At 44.4% G+C, this 21,811-nt stretch overlaps 1 protein-coding gene across 3 annotated transcripts in view; it reads right to left on the bottom strand.

The window, feature by feature from the left end:
* Positions 1-2,963: 2,963 nt before the first annotated feature.
* Positions 2,964-21,811, bottom strand: part of SHANK3 (SH3 and multiple ankyrin repeat domains 3) — a 297,280-nt gene continuing 278,432 nt past the window's right edge. The window contains exons 22-23 of one of the 3 annotated variants that reach the window (XM_066634645.1): positions 4,943-5,168; positions 2,964-3,405 (exon numbers count right to left, since the gene is read on the bottom strand). In XM_066634645.1, the coding sequence (XP_066490742.1) occupies positions 3,394-3,405; positions 4,943-5,168 (238 nt within the window). In that variant the 3' untranslated portion in view covers positions 2,964-3,393. Of the gene's footprint in view, positions 3,406-3,468; positions 5,169-11,429; positions 11,529-21,811 lie in introns of those variants that run through there. The other 2 variants (XM_066634644.1, XM_066634647.1) reach the window with 2 other exon arrangements.

Below are 21,811 nucleotides of genomic sequence, written 5' to 3'. Positions count from 1 at the left end.
AAGAAAAGATTGCTGAAGTGTTTGGTTAGAAGGGACCTGAATAGACAGAATGGAGTGGAAGAGGTTTCTAAAAGAGCGAGGTATATAGTGTCCATTATGGAAACAGCAATATTTCATTAGGTATTATGTGTACACTCTGGAGTTGCAGCTTATGAACATGGAATGCTAAGTTCCAGTAGAGTTTGTGAACAAAGGATCGTTCAAAGTGCCCACACTGGAAGCAGGAAAGCGTGGAATGTGTGAGAATAGGATGCTGGGTAATTGCCATATTAAGGTATCCTAGTGGGCATTCAGTGCCAATTATTGTATAACATGGTGTTCATTGTATGCTTTAGATATGGTGATGTGATCTATGAGTTGTGATATGACATAAGAGAGTATTGTATGATGGTGGAACATGGGTAACAGGACATGATTATGCTTTATCAAAATAGCATTATCTTCTCCAGAATATAATGTTGTCTTGTATGCTCCCTGAGGCATGTGGTGCGCCATTATGAAATAAAGGAAGCTGAATTTGATGGGTCTTTGGCTGGATCCAGCAAGGCTCTTTTTTATGTTAACAAATGTTGCTACAGGTTCCACCACCACCAAAGGTGCAGTTGCCTATGGCTAGACATAAAGACTTCTCAAGGCAACAACACTTGTAGTGCTTCCTCCTGTGCAAGGCCCTGCTCAAATCAGTCTTCCGGAGCAATTCTAGAGAATGGCAAGAAAATGTTTGTTTCAGAAAGTGTAGCAGTGAGAAACAATTTGAATGTATTGATTTTATGCAGTTTTATGAATGGATCTCCCTTTTTGCAATTTTGTTGGTACTTTTTAATGTACCTTGACTCCATCAAGTTTGGAAAAGAGTTAGAAATTGAAAAAATAAGTAAAGAAGGTATATTATAATCCAGTCTGTGGTTTTGAGAACAGACTGCAAGATTTGCAGAGTCGGTCACAGTGTTTGAGGCTGGTGTGCTGGTACTAGCACATGACATATAAGGATCTTAGATGCTGAATGATGCTTGAGGCTGATACTTGGACAGTGGAAAATGATGGGCAAAAGTAGTGCTTATGTTTGATTAAGGAGATGGCATGGATAGTGGGAGACATTATTTGGTGTATGTAATGTGTATAGTATATACAGGTTTGAACCAAGTATGTGGGTTTGAACCAACAATACAAACATGTTTATACTAAGAGGCCTGCAAGAATTATAAATACATTAGGGCAGTAAATATTATTTTTACTTTTTCTCAAACATGCTATTTAAAATCAGTAGTGAAAGTGAAATGTGTAGGTGGCTAGGAACACACAGAAAAACACAAATAACTTCTAAAAACAGTCTAAAATAGAAGAACGGTTCTGTTACTTACTTTTTGCATTTTTGACATGTGACACGGGCAAGTTTGAGATTCAATGATTTACAATAAAGTGGTGAAATTTTGGAACTCCATCACAAACCTTTCTGTTAACTTCTCTTAACTTTCTGCTACTGTAACATCTTAAGCTGAGTAAACTACTAAAAGGATTTCTGAGAAAAACTTCAGATTTACCATTGTCATTAGCTATTAAGACTCAGATGTCTCCTTACCCATCATTTCTGTACAACAATAGCACAATGGTTGCTGGGCAACAGCAATTGCCCCTGGCTTTGATCAGGTGTTTGTGCTCTCAACAACTCTGCTCCACAACAATGTTAAAATAGACGCAAAGCATTTGTCAAGTTTCTTTGGGGCATTTGAGTATTAATAAGACAATGACCCAGGAGTGAGCAACTCTACTTGAATGGCCTATGCCGGGCAAAATTTTATTCCATTTGAGTATTTACAGTTTGCAGTTTCTGGGTTCAGAATTAGACAGCCAAGGGCCTAGCCCCTCAGCCCCTTCCTCCATTTTGACTAAAGGAAGAATTGGAAAAACAGCAGGAACTATTCAAAAGTGAGAATATCCTGGGGGCTGGGATGCAGTGCTTACCTGTATGTCTTTTTCTGTACATGGTCTACCAGTTCTTCACCTGACTAAGCTTGGGAACAGTTGTGATGGTTAGCAAAGATTTCTCTTGCCATCCCTCTGTCACTGGAAGGATGCCTTTGCTGAGAAAATTAGTTTTGAGGCACACAGCTACCTGAATTCCTACACCCTCCTTAAAGAGGAACATTTCCAGCCATCCTTTATGAAAATTCGCAATTTCGGTACAAAGAACTGTATGGGTGGAACAGGGTACAACACAGTAGGATTGAACTGTAAAAAAAATAAACTAATTTCAACATCCATTAGAGAGGCCAGGTCACTTCTGAACTAGGAGATGTATTTTCTGGTCTTGTGTCTAGAGCTAATACTCTTTTTCTTCCAGCATTTTCCTGGGTCCCAGGTAGGGTAGGCAAGAAATCAAAGTGTGAGTGGGCAACACACTTTTGTTACCTCTTTTTTGTAAGGGCCAGAAAAGCTGACAGAGACAGTGGAACTCTCCTCAAGCCCAGCATGCTGGCAAAAGCAGCTCCCTTGTGGCTGTTGCTTTTCTGCAAAGGTTAACCCAGTTAGGAGAGGCCTGCAGGGTTGATTTGTGTCATTCATGCTCAACCAGATGAGAAGGAAGGCCCACACAAAAAGAGGTAACAAATTGTACTGGCTTGGGTCAACAACCCCTTAATTCAGGTTTGCTGCTCTGCAGAACCCCAAATCCCCTCACTACCATTAACTGGAATGAATTAACATAAGGTTTGGCATGGTTCCTACGTGGTTTCTGTGTAAGGAATCCCCCACCCAGAAGTGGCCTTTCTCCATAAAGCAGGGTGGCTCCATTACTGTCTGTGGTCAGGAAGCTGAGAATGTCATGCTCAAAACAGATATGTGGACAGGTATGTGTCACCCTGTGCTACCTTCTCCTGCCTCCACAACAATTTGTAGCTGGGTTCTGCTCCCCTAAGCAGCTAGGGCTTCCATGGCCATCTGAAAGATGAGGCGTTCCCCCCCCCGAAGCTGCCTCTAAAATGGAGGCAAGAGAAGGATCTGTGGGGCCAGGGGAGAGCTCATGGGAGGCTGAGGCCAGGGACTGTTCAGCAGCTCTGACCAGAAGACTTGGTAAGTCACCAAAACCACATGCAGCACTGGGTATGTTTTCATTTTCCAAAATCTTTACCATTGAGAGATCTGAAAGGTGCTTTCAAAAGACTCCTCTTTTTCCACATTCATTCATTCAGTAACTAAAAACTCTCACAAAAGTCACGTGAAGAAGCAGCCAGGACCCTCCCCCTCAAGTAAGATACAGCTTTAGTAAACCAGAAAACAAGGTGGTTATAGATAGATATTTTTCTCTTTTCAAATATATAGCTGATTAAAAGATGCAAAAATGAGTGACTCGGATGGAGTGGGCAGGATCCTGGTGTTGGCATTCTCTTGTTTGGATCACCAGCAGATCTACAGAAATACACAGATTATAGCAACTCCTTCAATGTGTTCATGACCCCAGAGAAAACCTCCCCCGCCCATGAATGTTGGCAAAGCAGAAGCTGTTGGATTCTCCACTTGCCTCCCCCCTCACCCAATCCCCCAAACATGCATCCATGCGACTTCAGTTCCCCTCTCACCAGGGCAGGAACAGTCTTCCAAAAGGCAGGTCCTTCACTTAGAGTGCAGGGGGTCTCTCTTTCTCTCTCTCATCCTCACCCTGGGTACATCAAGGTTCTGGTTTTCCTGGCAATGGGGCAATCCTCTTGGGGCAGGACATGGAGGAACTGGCCCGCATGAATATTAAGGTGGAAAGACAGGCCTGCTACCTAGACTTTCACTAAGGTTTGCTCATCAGTCCACATCAAGCGAAGCACCAATGCCAGTATTGCTATACCTGCACCCTCTCTTAGGAGACTGCACAGCCTGAGCTGGCTTTGTCCTACTTAGTTTCAAATAACCCCTGAATCAACAGCCTGATGGATCAGTGAAGCAGTTTAGACCAGCCCACAGCTATTTGCTGGATATACACCTGGTGGGCTTCTTGGTTCTTGAGGCTGGATTCAGTTCCTTTCCAAAGATGCTGCCAGTCAGCACTTGAACCTTTGAAAGGATATTCATCCAGCTCAAGTACCTTTACACCCCAGAGCCCAGTACAAACATTCTTAATTATATGTTCTGTTGGGACATAAACAACCCTCTCCAGTTCACTATAGCACAACCCCAGTCTAGGCTATTCCTGCCCTGAACGTGCCTCAATTCCACTAACCATTCCTCCTTCTCCTGACCACCTGCCTGTATCTGAGTTTCTGAGTTTGACATATTGGAGGGCTGTTCTTAAATCAGGGAGGATCTCATCCTTCTCCCAGAGCCACCTGTCCTGCAGTGGCTCTCTGGAGGAACAGCACATCATGATAGATGGGTCAGGTTTCCTGGAAGAAACAGAGGAGGGAAGAGTTCCTACAACATTTCTGTTCCCCGAGGCAATGTTGCTCCAGGACAGGAGACATGGCCAGGTGTAGGTGTGAGAGAGAGAAAGAGAGAGCATGTTCTTGCCATCTCCCCACCCTTCAGTGCAATGTTTCAAATAGAAAGAACTTCCAATTGGTTCCTGTTTTCTAGGGCTCCCAGAAATGCCCCCACGTTCTAGTGAGTTGGCCATGGAAGAACCCAGCACTGCCTGTGATGGTCAGCTGTCTATCAGCTGTTTGAGTGCCCGCTCAATGTTCATGCGGTGTCCGACCCTCGTCACTCCCAGCTCCACAAAATCCTCCTTGGTCAGAGCTGGCAGATGGGTGCCCTCAATCTCGTGGTCCTCAAATTTGTCTCGGTGCTCCACCAGGTTAATGCTTTCCAACCAGTCCCCAACATCATACTTGTTCCAGAGCTGCAGGGGCTTCTGCATGAAGGGCCGAGATGGGTGGAGAGTATGCAGGGGGGGGGCCTGGGTAGGGGAGGGTGATGGAGAGCGGCTCCGGGCAGGAATACTCCTCACCACAAAACGCACCTCCTTGGGTTCGTGTGCAATGGAAAGGCTGGAAGATTTGAGAATGGTGGGTGGGGTCAGCCCATAGGGACGCATGGTGCTCAGTGAGTCTGTCCTATCCAGAGCAGGCTTTACCGGGCTGGGGCTACGGCGGGTCACAGGGTAGCGGCTGCCAGGACGTACGGTGTAGGTAGTGCCAGAGCTGCGCTGGGATATGGTGTTCAGTTCTCCTAAACTACTGAAAAGTCTGTGGAGAGATTGAGAGAGAGAGAGAGAGAGAGAGAGAGAGAGAGAGAGAGAGAGAGAGAGAGAGAGGGAGGGAGGGAGGGAGCAAAAGCAGTGGTGAGAAAAGTTCCCAAATACACAAACACAAACAGACAGCCTACATAGGAGAACAGGCTAGGCTGGGTCTGCAGAGACTGCAAGGGATGCAGGCTCCCACCCTGAAGCTGCCAGTTCCATGAAGAAGCAACAAGCAGCAACGGCTCAACCTCTCCTCCACTACCACAGAGAGCCCTTCCAAGTGTTTTGCCTCAATGTGCACATGGACCACATGTCCATTAAGTCACCAACCTCTTCTAGTGGGCTCTTAGGTGATCCCTTCAGACAACACATTCAGCATCCTCTCTGAAATTAAGAATCTCCAACATCTACAGAATGCAAGTCTATTTTGACTGCGTCACCAGGAGCTACAAATAGCCTGGGACACCTCAGAGAGCAAGGTTTCTTGCAGGAGGTGAGTCTTCACAGTACAATATGAGGTGAGACAAAAGCCCCGTCTTTGGTGTCACACATGGGGGGATTTTCACTGATTTCTCCTTCAGTTTCCACTCTGTTGGGACAGCAGAGTGAGCTGTGTTCATGTGTGGCAAAAACAAAAAACAAACAAAACAAAACAATCATGAAAATTATATCCACAATTCCTTTATGGCTGTCACACTGTCTGCTTTCTCAATTCAGAATGGACCAGGTGCCATCAGGCTAGTGTTTTGTTGTCAACAGTGTACATGTGGGTCACTAGGCTATCAGCTGCTAGACAACCGCTTTCATTCCTCCACCAATTTTAAACATTTTAAGTTTTTATGATCAGCATGATCAGCAAACCACCTGACTGGGGAAGGAAGCCATCTGCTGTGCTGTAAAGAAAATGAGTAGGTATTTGTTGAAGGCAGTCAACAGAGAGGGAAGGAGAGACTTGAAAGACTTCTTGCCCAGGCCACTAGCAGACAGCATGCTTCCCAGTTGCCCAGACAACCTTTCATCTGAGACTGAACTCATCGCTTCCCAAGGTCACTGTCGTGCATATTCTCAGAATCAGTGCACCCACCTGACATGCATTCATGCAGCTCAAAGCAAGACCTGGGCATCTCAGCAATATGATTATGCTTACTTTCCATGGGAAGGTAAAACACCAGGCTGCTTCTGGTCACAAGGGTAACTTGTGCCAAGTACATCACTTACACTTCCTTTCCTACTGCTACATATCTGAATGACTCCCCTGCTTATATTATTGGCCCCCAAATTCTGCTGGTGTGACTGGTATTCCTATGAACCAGGAAGCAGGGATGTGCCCCTTGACAGACACACAAGTGAAGAATCTCTGCACAACTGTGCCCTAAGGTTCTCTCCCACCTGAACTGAGATTCACCTGAACAGAGATCCTGTATGATCTCTGAAGATTAACATGAAAATGAAACAGAAGTGAGCGTGGATAGGGAGAAGGGGCTTGACGAGTTGGGAGTTCAAGATCTGTGGCTGCTGGACTTTTCCAGAGCAGAGGCCCAACAGTGGTGGCAGCAGCAGAGACCTGGCCAAAAATAGCATCTCTCAGGAAAGTGGGGACCTTTACTGGTGAAGAGACTGGCTGAGGCTTGAGAACTTTTCCAGCTCTGGAACTTATGGCTGACCACTTAGTCAGAACATGCCTCAGTGCAAGTGAGAGAGACAAAACACAAGGAAAAATCAGAGGGAGTTGAAGGCCAAAGCAGATGCTCTAAAGCACTTTGAAGTGGAGGTAGATGAGAAGCAGGTTTGAGTGGAGTGGAGGTAGATGAGAAGCAGGATCTCCATGCAGATTGCTCACAATGAAACCCCATCAGGTGGGATCTAGCTGCAGTGTGGTTGAGCTGGAAAAGGAGACCAGTTGGCTGCTCCAGTTCTTGCCACTGACAAAGAAGGGGGCCTGGGAAGTAACCTCCATAAGGCAGTTGGTGGCAGCTGAGGGTGCCAGGGCCATGCAGTATTGCAGCCACAGCAACAAAGAACATGCAAGAAGGTCAGAGAGAGAGAGAGAGAGGGAGAGAGAGAGAGAGAGAGAGAGAGAGCACCTATGCCAAGACCTCACAACTGCTACACTCTGGATCCGCTCCTAAATGGACCATTGGTATGCAGAGACTTACAGTATGTGCAATGTCTGTTGAACAGTGACTTGCTGGGCAGGATGGTCTTTCTTTTGAGGAGTCCTTCACATGGTAAGATTCTTGTTCAGTGCCTAAAGAGGATCTGTTTTCCCACTCATCTCACTGTACACTGAATAGCACCAGGTGAAGAATGACACATTTCCCTATGCAGTTTGCTTCAGTGCACACTGGACCTGCCATGGGCTAAGAGCCCATTCAGATTTGGCCCTCAAGCAGGAAGCATCTGAGCTGGCAGTCAGGTTTATGCTCTGGGTCTTGGTCAGCTGGCAGACTCGGAAGTGACTCTGGTGACAGCCGAAGAGACAGCAGGTGGTGTGGCCAATTTCCTTGAGGCTTCTGGAATAATTTTTGACACAATCCTTTATAATCTCCTTGTGTTCAGAAGCAGGAATAACACCAACCAACATAAAAACTATTAAAAGGTTACTGTGAGGACAAACAAAATGGTAAAGCACTTTGCACAGTTTAAGTGGTTTGTGATTCACAATAATCACTTCCAGTCTGCCTGCCCAAAGTGTCCCCTATTCCAGCTTCAGTGATAAGAGAAAGGATGGGGATGGCTTGGCCCAGCTCCTCCTCCATGATCTGTGTGTCTAAGTATGTGGCACAGAATAAAGAGGCCCCAGTCCAAAGTGGTGGGATGTGTCATGGCCATAAATGACATGGCTGGTAGAGCGAAGAGTTGTGTCTTGCCAGTCCTTCTTATTGATTGAATTGTTACAAAATGTGAAAGGGATGGTAGAAGTTTATGGTACACATAAGTCAATGAAAACTGGGCCCAAAATATAGTCCTCTACACCAGAACCCTGCATTTTTAAGCATGATTACAGTTCCAACTCATGCAATGGCAAGAGAACTGGAAAAGCCATAAAAGAGCTCAGAGGGGAAGGGAGGTCCTTTTTGAAGCATGTCTTCTGGAGCTCAGTAAGGACACATACTTGAGCTTCATTTAGATAGGAAAACATCATTCTCAGTATGACCAGAGTTTGTCAAACCTAGGTGGGCTGATACAATCCTCAGACTGTTCCCCTCTAAGCAAAATCTCTCCCAGTTTGCTTTCTTGAGACAGAAATTCAAAGTGCATGATTATTTAAAGTGCCTAAATAAAGCACTTCAGAAAGTCTCACTAATGTTAGTGGAAAGACTTTGAACATGTACTTAAGCTTCCTATTGAAACATAAATGGATAAGAACTCAAAAGGCTTTGATATGCAACAAATTCCATTCTGGTGACTTGACACAGGAGACTGTTCTTGCATTAAATATTTGAGACACACTCCTTGCAATAGAAATGGAGACAGTTAAGGTTTCAGTGATGATAAAGTAGTTTTATTTGATAAAAAGTAGTTTTTCCAAAGTTTAGGATCACTCAAAAGTGTGGGTGGATCAGCTATAAATATGCTTTTTCTTCTGACCTGAATGCATCAGCCAGAGAATGGGCAAAACCGAGAGCTGCTGGGTGGCTGAGTCTCCAGTGCCTGGTTCAGACACCATGTTTGAAGAAGCTGACATTTTGTGTAGAAAGAGATGAGAACATGGCAAGGGGACCTGCTGTGAACAGAGTCCAGTTAGTGGAAAATGACAGGAAAGCTGTGACTTACAATCCCATTGTGCCTGCAGTATGGGGCACTCTGTGAATGCACAAAAGAGAAATGACATATTAATGTGGATGCTGCCGCTGCCTGCTCAATACATGATTGGGTCATTCCTCTTCTGCATAGTCTTATAATGCCTCATTTTTCAAACAGTCAAAGCATTAACTATGGAAACAGTATACTTTGTAACAATGTTAAGTTTTCCCACTTCAACCAAGAAGTGAGAGATGCAAATGTTACGCTTTAGGATCATCAGCCATGCTGATATATTTATCCCTACCAGTTCCTTTTCTGCATCAGCTGTAAGGGCAAAAGCCTCTCTTCTTATAGGACTTCCATGTCAATGGAAGTTGGGAATGTCAAGAAATGCTCCTGCCATACAACTGGTGGTGCAAGGACAATGGCCATGTTTAGATGGAAGCAAGGAATGGCACACAAGAAGCTGCAGTACTAAAACACTGAGCTCACATTCACCCCTACCCAAAGCACTGGCCATGGTATCTGCATAATGGATGGAGCTGCAGGGCAGACAAAACATGGTTTCAAGATCACGCATGACAATGAAGCTGACATCTGTGGACCGAAAGTTCACATTCACAGTTGCATGAGAATTCAAACATGGAAGCATCACTGGATGGCATGTAGAGGGAAGGGCAAAGTGGGTCCTGTTGTTGCCCACTAGGGACAAATGTTGGGGCAAAGGGAGGTACAGGTGCCTCCTGCAGAGCTATGAAGCTTATTTCCACTGTGGAAACAAAAGACCAGCAATCCCTGGATTTAAGATATTTCTTCTGAATTGTTAATGATCAGGGAATGCTATTCTTGCATGCATCCATTATCGGGACTGCAGAGAGCAGACCTGACCAAGGTATAGTCTTCTGCCTGACTCTCCTAGCTATTTAACTCTTGGAACAGCAAGCCTGCCATATGCTCAGGTTTATGTGCCAGGTTCATTGCAATGGCTCCATGGAACATGACAAGGAAGGCAGAAGCTCCAGGGCCACCACTGGTTAGTCTTGCTATCTGGTACAATTATGTCAGCATGAAAAAGAGAGACTAGCTGCAGCACCAGGAGTCCTTGGGAACTCCCTACCACAGTATGTGGCTTTAGGGTACGGATATTGGGATAGCCATACTGAGAAAAAACAGACACACACACGTTAGAAAACAGATGTAGCAACGGCACACCTGGACTCCATACTGTGACATGTGCTCGCACACCCTGACTTGTGGGGAATGTGCTAGAGAGAAAGGTCTAATTGGTTGCCTCCTGGATCTACAAATGGATTCTAGGTGAACAGAAGCCCCTTATGCCAGTTCCTGAAGAAACATCAGGAACAGCATCAAAATCCCACATGAGTTCAGACTCCTAGCACTGTCCCTAGGCCCGTGCAGTTAAAGAAAAGAGGATATTTCTTTGGGTCAAATGGCCCTAGGGTTGTTCCATAGTCATGAGGCAAGAGCTAGAGTTTGCATGGAGCACTTGAGAATTCTCCAAAGCACACACACTCCACCAGGTGGCACAGAACTAGCTGCCTGCTACTTCCCAGGACTCCAATGTTAGAGAAATTATGACTTCACCTGCAACAACTGCTGTCCTTAGGCTGAAATGGTTCCTATATATGAGATCTGGGAACAGGCAAGGTACTCATTTGTTGTATGCTTTTCCCAGAAAGGAAGAACTTGGACAGTTGCCCCCACATAGCTTAAGTTCCATTTAGCTTCAGCAGTGTGATTCCTAGACCACACTGTATATCCCTCAGAAGGCAGACTGGAGCTTCCTCCAGCGACGGAGTGGCACAAAATATCAACAGACAGGGGGACAGGCATGCTAGGGGGTGCAGAGGGGCAGGAAGGTGACAGATTCACACTGCACAGCAAGCACTGGCCTCCTCCTCCCCATGGTCCTCAATTCAGCCCCCCTTGCAGACATAGTAACAGCTCAGTAAAGACACAGGAACAAACAGAAAACATGGGGTTGCTATGAGATGAGAACATGCTCACTTACACAACTCGCCCACCCTCCTGAGGCGGTTCTAGACAGAGCAGCGAAGACATGCAGATGGGAGAGCAGGAAGAGAGGCAATGAGAGAAATGTTAGCATCAGTTCAAGGTGCCAGGAACAACACCAAGAAGAATGAATAGACTTTGTCACAAACCAGTCTGGAGCCACTGCAGCTCCCGGAAGCCACTGCTTGGCCAGAAACATGATCGGAAACGGGAGGGCTGGCAGAGCTTTCTGAACAAGGGAGTTGGGTGCCCCTCAGTTGCAGCAGCAGCAGGGTGGATGCCTTCAGCCACAAGAAAGTTGGAGGAAGACTGGTCAGCTGTTGTGACAAGGAGGAGAGCCCCGATATCCCACCATCAGTGCGGCTGTTCACCTGCTCACGTGTGCTCGTCCACCACAGACACACTCCTTGGTCTCCAGTGACACAAGTTGGAGAGGGAGCTGTTCTGCCTGGGGTGGTGGATGAATGACCAAGCAGGGCTGAGGAGTCAAGATGCTCAAGGGATCCAGGTCACTGGCTCCAAAGGGTTCTGGGAAGCAGCTCAGTCCTGGCCAGTTCAGAATTCATTGAGTCACATTCCTGATCTGCTAGAGGAAATGGGACACTCATAACTGCATGCAGCCAACAGCCAAAGCCTGAGAGAAAGCAATGGTGAGTTTTCAGGTGCTCAAGGTTGGAGAGGCAGGCAACGGGGAGGCTCAGTGGGGAAATGGGGGAAGAGGGCACAGAAACACACACACACACACACACAGAGAGAGAGAGAGAGAGAGAGAGAGAGAGAGAGAGAGAGAGAGAGAGAGAGAGAGATGGAAAATGGGATCAGGAGGAATGAGTGTGATGCATAGTACTTGTTTTACCCAGACACATGCAAATGGGCTAGGTTGCTTATTTATGTATGCAGAGTCAGAGCTGTCCTGAAGACCAGAGATGTCAATATGCCCAAGAGAGTATGCTTTGGGAAAGCACAGTGGACTGGAGGCTGTTCCTGCTCACTTGGGGACAGCAACAGATTCTGCAAAACTGGAGGGGCCCTCAACAAGTCAGCCAAGGTAGTGACACTCCCATTCCATTTCACTGCCCCTGAACTCGGGTATCTGCAAATCAATCCAGCACTACAGCAACAGGCTCTCCCCAATGCTTTGCCAATACTTCCCCAGGCTTGCTACAAATTTCCCACTGGATGTGTCTTAGGTTTGCATCTTCCCTTTTTTGCAGCTGCATCACAGAACAGGGCAGTGTATACTTTACAATGAAAACAAAAAATTTTCAAAATTCTGTGCTAAAAGAACCTAAGTCAGAAACAAGACAAGCTGAGTTTTGAAACCTGTGTACCATCTGTTGCTGCCAACAGAATGAAAGTTCTTATTCTGCATCATTTATTCAGCTGTTCTTATTATTTTGGGGGGGAAATTTTTTTTGCCCTATTCTTTATAGATCAGTGAAGCTCCAGCTCTAACCCCATAAATCTTTAACTTGTCTGGTTTCTCTACATGACACCACATATTCTTAGAGTGGTCCAGCCTTGCTTTCGACAGTAAAAGCCTGTAAGAAGTGGGAGGAGAATCCAAAGTAAAGTCCCTCCCCCCCCAGAGTATGCATTCTAGTGTTGGAGGGGGGTAGGCATCAGTGCCCTTTCCTAAACAGGAAATAGTTTTAAATGTTTTTGAAAACAGGAGGGCACTGCAGGAAGAGGGGACTTCTCATTCCTTTCCCACACACACCCTGCAGTGGACAACCCTTTGGAACCAGCTCTAAATTGCACTGATCATTGGGCACGAGTGGGTGTTGCTTGTGGCCAGTGCAATTGCAGGGACTGCTGAAGAGGTGTCCCTGGAGGAGAAAAGCAGCACTCTGCTGTGCCACTGGAGAGTTCTTGCCTGTCACCACACCACCAGACACTCCCGCAAAACCCTTGCTGCTGCTTCTTGTTGACGAGTCTCCAGGTGCTCCCAGAAGCTGCTCTTCTCCAAGTCCCTGTCAGCCCACTTGACACTGCTCCAGCTGTGGAGGCCATCTGAGGCAGCTGGCATCATTTCTCCTTCTCAACTTACAAAATTCCCTAACCCGATGATGACTTTTAGTGAAGGATTCCAGGCACTGCCTGGACACCTGACTAGTACATAGCAAGCAAGAACAATGAACTAACTCTCTTGCTCATGGTCATCAGGTATTTGCATTTGCCTAGAGGTTAGGAACACACTTGCAGTGGTTCCCAATGCACCTTCCAGCCCATATCTAGCTTTCCCTATTTTTGAGGTAGAAAAGGAAAACTTCTTGGCCTGCTTCTGGTTTGTCTTCCTTGACCAGAAAGAAGGATAGAAAGACCAGATAGAAGGAAGGCACAGTATCTGGAGGCAGAGCAACTCCTCTGCATACTCCTTCCATCAAGCTTTACGGCAGAAGGGGACGACTGAGTGAGGCGCATACCGTGAAGGACTCCAGCAGCAAACAAGCACTCAGCTAGAAAATGGAAGGCAAGACTACAGTAGTGGTGACATGTAACATGTGTGCTATGTTTGTCTTTTTCCCTGCAGACCCTGAGGACTTCACTTGCAGCAAGTTGCCCTGTGGGAAAAGAAGGTGGGAAGACTAGAGAAAGAAGTATCCATCCTTTGCCAGATCAAGATATTTGAAGAGGTCCTGGACACAACACACAGAGAACTTTTCCAAAGGCAACCAACAGAGAATACCACTAGGAACAATAAGACCTCACAGCGGAAGACTGCATAGAAGCGAGTGACTGTCAGGAGAAGTCAGAAGGCATTCTGAACCACTGGACCTACACAACTGATTCCAGTGTCTCTCAAATGCTAGCACGTCTGAAGACCGCCTCCCCTGCAGACACCACCAGTTGACAGAACCAGACAGTGTGGGGGAATCTCAACCTGAGAAGAGACAGCAGAGGAAGGTGGTTGTCGTTGGGGATTCCATACTAAGGGATGTTGCAGCTGCTGTGTGCTGACCTGACCCACTTTTTTGTGGAGTGTGCTGTCTCCTTGGTCCAGGATACAGGATGTAATGGAGAGATTACAGAGTCTGGTCAAATCCATGGACTGCTATCCCTTCTTGCTCATCCATGTAGGAAAGAATGATATTGCCGGACACAGTTATAAGCAGATCATTTTAGACTACGAGGCTCTGGGCAAAAGACTTGGAGGCCCAGGTGGTATTCTCATCTGTTTTTTCAGTAACAGGCAGAGTACTTTGGAGGGAGAATAAAATACTCCTAGTGAACAACTGGCTATGTGGATGATGTTGTCAGGAGGGATATGGCTTCTGGGACCATAGGCTGTGCTTCCTGGATGAGATATTGTTGGCTTGAGATGGACTGCACCTCATAAGGAGGCGGAAAAATGTTTTCAGTGGAAGCAAGGCAAATCTGATCAGGAGGGCTTTCAAGCAAATGAAGAGGGAGTTGGTGACATTAGCCAGAAGTTTATTTCACAGTAAGTGCTCCAGATGGGAATCTTCAGGACACCGTTGTAATTAGGGAATTGTTGGAAAGGCCCAGACTAACTAAAGAAGGGGAAGGGACATTGTATCCTAACCTGCAGAAGTTATGTTGTATATATATAAATGCTAGGAGTATGGGAAAAAAAACAGAATGAGTTTGAATTTCTAACAAATGAAGGTGAATTTGACTTGACAGGAATAACCAAAACCTGGTGGAACAGATGTGGTAAAAAACGGGGATGGCATTATAAGTCATATATTTATACCCCACTCAGAAATCCAATAAAATGACCCAGGTACCCCCATGGAGAGCATCAGGATGAACATGGGGATGGGGAAGCAACAAACACAACACTGTGGTGGGTGTCTACTACAGACTGCCAGGCCAAGGGGAGGAGATGGATGATGTTTTCTTGAAGCAACTGACAGACATTGCAAGGAAACATGAGGTAGTTGTAATGGTGCAACTTCAACTATCCAGATATCCCTTGGGAGACTAATTTGGTTAAACATGTGACCACCAATAAATTCCTGTTGTGCCTGGAGGCATAACTTCATCTTCCAGAAAGTGGAGGAAGGAACAAGGGGAAGGGTCATCCTGCATATGATCTAAACCAATAAGGAGGAATTGATAAGGTCAAAGTTGTAGGAACCTTAGAGGAAAGTTATCACAAACTGCTGGAATTCTCAATATTATGGGAAAGAACAGAAATATGCAGTGAAATCTGTACAGTGGATTTCAGGAAGTCTGATTTTAACCAGCTCAGATAAATGATAGGTAGAATCCCACAGGTTGATGAACTAATGGGAAAAGGGGTTCAAGATGCATAGGAATTCCTTAAGAAGTAGCTTGTACAGAAGCAATTAGGAACAATCCTTATGAAAAAGAAAAGTGGAAGGCACCTCAAAAACCAGGATAGAAAGAAAGAGAAATGAGAGGAAATGAGTCCAAAGAAAGAGAAATGAGAGGGTGGAATTGCTCCTGGATAAGGATGGCCAATTGGTGTCTGGAGACAAAGAGAAGGCAGAGCTGCTCAACTCCTACTTCTCTCAGAAGGAAGATTGGGCAGATGTTTCTTGGCTGATGGGGAGATATTACACTCCCACAGAGGAAAAGAAAACCTGGTTGGCACAGGACTGCAGATTTGGATTGACAAAGAATTAGTTAGAAATCACTTAACTGGCCTAAATGAATTCAAGTTATTTGGACAGGGTGAACTGCATTCCAGGAACTTGTAGATGTACTGAACAATAAAGGAACTTGCAGATGTAATTACAGAGTCTCTGTCAATTATCTTTGGGAGATCCTGGAGGATGGGAGTGGGGGTGCTACTAGACTGAAAGCAGGTTAATGTGGTCCCAATCTTTATAAAGGGGAAAAAACATGTCCTAGGAAATTACAGACCTGTCAGTCTGACATTAGTACTGGAGAAGATATTAGAACAAATTATAAAACACAGTCTACACACATCTAGAGAACTCAGTGATGAAAAGAATGCAGCATGAATTTGTCAAAAATAAATCTTGTTAGACACATCTCATCCCTTTTCTCAATTGGGTTAGGAATGCTGGGATGTAATCTATCTTGACTTCAGTAAAGCATTTAACAAGGTTCCACATTTCATCCTAATCAGCAAGTTGGTAAAATATGGGTTAGATGATATAATCGTTAGGTGGGTTCACAACTAGTTGGAAAGCAGAACACAAATGGTGTTTGTCAATGGCTTCGCATCAACCTGGAAGACAGTTTTGAGTGCGGTGCTCCAGGGTTCTGTCTTGAGCCCAGTTCTCTTTCACACCTTCATCAATGACTTGGATAAAGGAATACAAGGGGGCCTCATCAAATCTGTGGATGACAACAAGCTGGGAGGAGTAGCAAACACAACAGAAGTCAGGAAAAACCTTCAGAAACTCCTAGATAAAATGGAATACTGAGCTGAAATGAATAAGATGATTCAACACAGACAAATGCAAGGTTCTGAACTTGGGCAAAAATACAGGCATCCCCTGCTTTCTGACAGTTTGTTTTTTGATTATCTGTTCTTGCGACTCTTTTCAAATATACCCGGAAGTTGATGTATTTGAGTGGAAGCTCTGTTCTTTCAACAAACAGTATTTCATCATCTTTGCATGACTGACCACATGATGGTGCTGTTTCTCCCTTAATCAACTTAGCGCCATCTTTTCAATCAGTAAACTGTCAGCATTTTGCTTATTGTACGTTATAAAGCTCATACTGTGCATTTAAATGTGTGAGCAGAGAGTAAGATTTGCGCTTGTGCTTAAATTTGTGACAATACTGTACTGATAACAGCAGCTGAGCATTATTGCAAAGTGAAAAGGAGCCATAAGGTGCTCAACTTACAGGAAAAGATAGACCTGATTAAACCGAATGAGAAAAGCATGAGTAATATAATATTGCTCTAAGCACAAGCATTATCCAGGCTAAAGCCCTAAGTTTAATTCAATGAAGGCTGAAAGAGGAGAGACATCTACAGTAGAATCATCTGAGGCTAGCAAAGGCTGGTTTAATATATTTAAGGCAAGGTTCACTTTGCCTATAAAATTAAAAATTAAATGAGAAATTAAATGAGTTCTTTGCATCTGTCTTCATGGCAGAAGACCTCGGGCAAATACCGCTGCCCGAACGGCCGCTCCTGAGGAATTAAGTCAGATAGAGGTTGAAAGAGAAGATGTTTCAGACCTCACTGATAAATTAAAGATCAATAAGTCACCGGGACCTGATGGCATCCACCCAAGAGTTACCTATTAAAGAATGAAGTTACTGATCTCTTGACTAAGATATGCAACTTGTCCCTCAAAACGCCCATAGTGCCAGAGGATTGGAGGATAGCAAATGCCGTACCATTCTTTAAAAATGGAAAGAGGGAGGACCCGGGAAACTATAGGCCGGTCAGCCTAACATCTATACCGGGTAAGATGGTGGAATGCCTAATCAAAGATAGAATCTCAAAACACATAGACGAACAGGCCTTGCTGAGGGAGAACCAGCATGGCTTCTGTAAGGGTAAGTCTTGCCTCACAAATCTTTGAAAAGGTCAACAGGCATGTGGATGCGGGTGAACCTGTGGACATTATATATCTGGACTTTCAGAAGGCGTTTGACACGGTCCCTCACCAAAGGCTACTGAAAAAACTCCACAGTCAGGGAATTAGAGGACAGGTCCTCTCCTGGATTGAGAACTGGTAGAAGACCAGCAAACAGAGAGTGGGTGTCAATGGGTAATTTTCACAATGGAGAGAGGTGAAAAGTGGTGTGCCCCAAAGATCTGTCCTGGGACCGGTGCTTTTCAAGCTCTTCATAAATGACCTGCAGACAGGGGTGAGCAGTGAGGTGGCTACGTTTGCAGAAGACACCAAACTTTTCCGAGTGGTGAAGACCAGAAGTGATTGTGAGGAGCTCCAGAAGGATCTCAACAAACTGGCAAAATGGGCAGCAAAATGGCAGGTGTGTTTCAATGTAATTAACATTAATTAACAGTATTTATATACTGTTATGTAAGTAAGTGTAAAGTCATGCACACTGAGGCAAAAACTCAAAACTTCACATATAGGATAATGGGTTCTGAGCTGTTTGTGACAGATCAGGAGAGAGATCTTGGGGTGGTAGTGGACAGGTCGATAAAAGTGTCGACCCAATATGCAGCAGCAGTAAAGAAGGCCAATTCTATGGTTGGGATCATTAGAAAAGGTGTTGAGAACAAAACGGCTAATATTATAATGCCATTGTATAAATCGATGGTAAGGCCACACTTAGAGTATTGTGTCCAGTTCTGGTCGTCACATCTCAAAAAGGACATAGTGGAAATGGAAAAGGTGCAAAAGAGAGCAACTAAGATGATTACTGGGCTGGGGCACCTTCCTTATGAGGAAAGGCTACGGCGTTTGGGCTTCTTCAGCCTAGAAAAGAGACACCTGAGGGGGGACATGATTGAGACATACAAAATTATGAACGGGAAGGATAAAGTGGATAGCGAGATGCTCTTTACACTCTCACGTAATACCAGAACCAGGGGATATCCACTACAATTGAGTGTTGGGCGGGTTAGGACAGACAAAAGATAATATTTCTTTACTCAGTGTGTCGTCAGTCTGTGGAACTCCTTGCTGCAGAATGTGGTTATGGCATCTGGCCTGGATACCTTTAAAAGGGGATTGGACAAGTTTCTGGAGGAAAAATCCATTACGGGGTACAAGCCATGATGTGTATGCGCAACCTCCTGATTTTAGAAATGGGCTATGTCACAATGCCAGATGCAAGGGAGGGCACCAAGATGAGGTCTCGTTAGCTGGTGTGCTCCCTGGGGCATTTGGTGGGCCGCTGTGAGATACAGGAAGCTGGACTAGATGAGCCTATGGCCTGATCCAGTGGGGCTGTTCTTATGTTCATAATATAAAAGTAAAGGGAGAAGCAGCCAGTGCAGATACTATGGTTGCAGAAATATATTCCGTGGAGCTTGAAAAAATTATAAATGACGGTTGCTATACACAAGCAACAGATTTTCAATGTAGATGTAACAGTCCTATATTGGAAAAAAACACCAGCTAGAACTTTTATTATAAAAGAAATGCATGCCTAGATTAAAAACTGCAAAAGACCAACTTACATTGTTGCTAGGGACTAATGCAGCCGGCAACTGCAAGTTAAAGAATTCAAGGGTCCTTAAACACTATTTAAAGTCTAGCTTTCTAGTTTATTACAAGAGTAATCAAAAGCCTGGATGACTGTTGATTTATTGACAACTTGGTTCTCAGATTATTTCAAGCCTACAGTTGAGTCTTATTGCAAGGTAAAAAAATTCCCTTTAAGATTCTGCTGCTTCTTGATAATACTTCAAGCCAACCTAGAGCTCTGACTAAGTCCTTCAGGTTGCCTTCCTGCCTGCAAACACAACCTCATTGCTGCAGCCAATGAACGAAGGAGTGATTTCAGCATTTAAATCTTATCGTCTAAGGAGGACTTTTGTATATAGCTACATTAGATGATGATCTTTTTGAGAGATCAAAGCAAAATAAATTAAAAGCTTTCTGAAAAGGCTTCACTATTTTGGTTGGCATTAAAACAGAGATGCATGGGAGGAAACTAAAGCAACAACTCTGAAAGGTGTTTGGCAGAAACTTATTCCCACTCATGGATAGTTTTGGAGGTTGTGAGTGGAAGACATCACTTTAGATGTTATTGACATGGTAAGGAATTAGAATTGGAAATCCAGCCTGAAGATGTTGCTGAATTGCTGGAGTCACATTATGATCTGACTGATGAGGATCACCTGTTACCTGGAGAATAGAAGGCTGTTAAGAGAACAGGAAGCCCTTCTTGGTGATACTGCTCAACCTAGATGACTAAAGGAATGAAAGAAGGAACTGCCAAAATACAGGACGCAATCGCATTTTGGGAAAGGGTTTATTCCAATTTTGAAAGAAGTTCAAAAGTAAATTAAGGCATACAAAACCAAATAGCCTGTTATTTCTTAGAGAAAGATGAAGAATGTCAATGCAGCAAACTTCATTGCTTTTCTATTTCAATATGGCACATACAGAGTCATCACCAGTCACCCTAGCCTTTCAGATTCAGAGCCATCAACACCAATATCAATATCTATAAAATCTCCATCAAAATCCTCTTCTGCAAAAATGATGAGATTATTTGAAGCATTTGATGGTGAAGCCCAATTATTTCCTTCTGACTTTCATTATTTGAAAATAGCATATATTCATTGCCCACGTGTACCTTTGTTCATTTTAGTATACTTTTGTATGTATTTTGGCTGTGTTAATAAATATGTGGTATTTAGGTTTTCGCAAATTATATTTATGTTTTTTGGGCGGCCATTTTGCATTTGCAAGTTTTAAAAGACTGGGTTCTGTTTTTCAACCATTTTCACTTTTGGACAGTGCTCCAATCCCTAACCTGTTCAATAAGTGGGGGACACCTCAAACCAAAGCGGCAGGTACAGAACAGGAGATATCTAGCTTGGATCACAAGATGAACATGATTAAGCAGTGTGACGCAGCTGCAAAGAAGGCAAATGCAATTTCAGCATTGAAGGAACTTGGTATTTTTAGCCTGCAAAAGAGGAGGCTGAGAGGGGATAGGATAGTGTCCTTCAAATACCTGAAGGGCTGTCACATGGAAAAATTTGTTCTCAACTGCCTCTGAAAATAGAACTAGCAAGCAAAGAGATTATAGTTGGATATCAGGAAAAAATTCCTGACAGTAAGGGCAGTTCATCAGTGGAGCTGAGGAGGTGGACTCTCCCTCACTGAAGATCTTCAAGCAGAGGCTCAACAAGCACCTGCTGCAGATGCTCTAGGAGAGGGATGTCAAACTTGTTTCATGCAAAGGGCCAAACATTCATGGTGCCTGCCACAGATTGGAAGTGATGTCATTAAGCAGATGATGGATAAAAATAAGCACTTTGTTGTCACATAAAAACTCATTAGCTGCAAATGAAACAAGAGAAAATGTGCAAATCTTGTTCACATTTTCAAGATATGAGAGAGCAAAAATATCATGTTGGGAGATCCCAATTACAATGGGGACCAAATAAATTGCTTCTGGGGGCCACATCTGGCCCACAGGTCTTATGTTTGACACCCTTGCTCTAGGAAGATTTCCTTCTAAAAGGCAGGGCTTTGGACTAGATGACCTTATAGATCCCTTCAAACTCTATGATTCTATAATTGTATGACTAATTTTTTTTGCAGATGGCAAGAGATGCTGTCTGTAGCTTACATACAACATAGCTGCACCACCAAGCTCATTGTCTGTTCCTGAGGTAAGAAATCACCTCTCACTGGTCTAAGGACAGCATCATGCCTGGTCCTCCTAGGAAGTCAAGGTGAGATGGAAATGTTGGCACTATTTCACAGGTGTTCAGACTTCTACCCTGATATCTTGGTGTGGTATGGAAATTGCTCTGCAGATGACAAAAAAGCTCTGCAGAGAATTATTAAGATCGCGCAGCACATCATCAACCTTCATCTACCAGCTTTGGAGGACATCTATACATCTCGCTGTCTGCAGAAGTCACATAGCATTCTGAGAGACCCCTTGCATCCGGCTCATAAGTTCTTTGAACTGTTGCCTTCGGGTAGACGATACAGAACTATGAGAGCAGCACCACATGATTCCTGAACAGTTTCTATCCTACAGCCATAATTACACTGAATAAGGCGATATAGTTGTTACCATGCTCCTGGGCATTATGGTCTGTTATACTGTTTTTATATTATGATGCATGTTGTATAGAATGTGTGGGTGAGTGTGTAGAGTGTGATTGTTGGAATTGTACGTTTTCCAGACTCACAAAGAGAGTATGCACTGCTGAAACAGAGACGCCTGCGTTGGCTCGGTCATGTCATGAGAATGGATGATGGCTGGATCCCAAAG

This window comes from Tiliqua scincoides, chromosome 7, assembly GCF_035046505.1.
Source record: "Tiliqua scincoides isolate rTilSci1 chromosome 7, rTilSci1.hap2, whole genome shotgun sequence".
Classification (NCBI taxonomy): Eukaryota; Metazoa; Chordata; class Lepidosauria; order Squamata; family Scincidae; genus Tiliqua; species Tiliqua scincoides.
The sequence above is the reverse complement of the archived record's forward strand: the minus strand, read 5'-3'. Positions and strand labels throughout refer to the sequence as shown.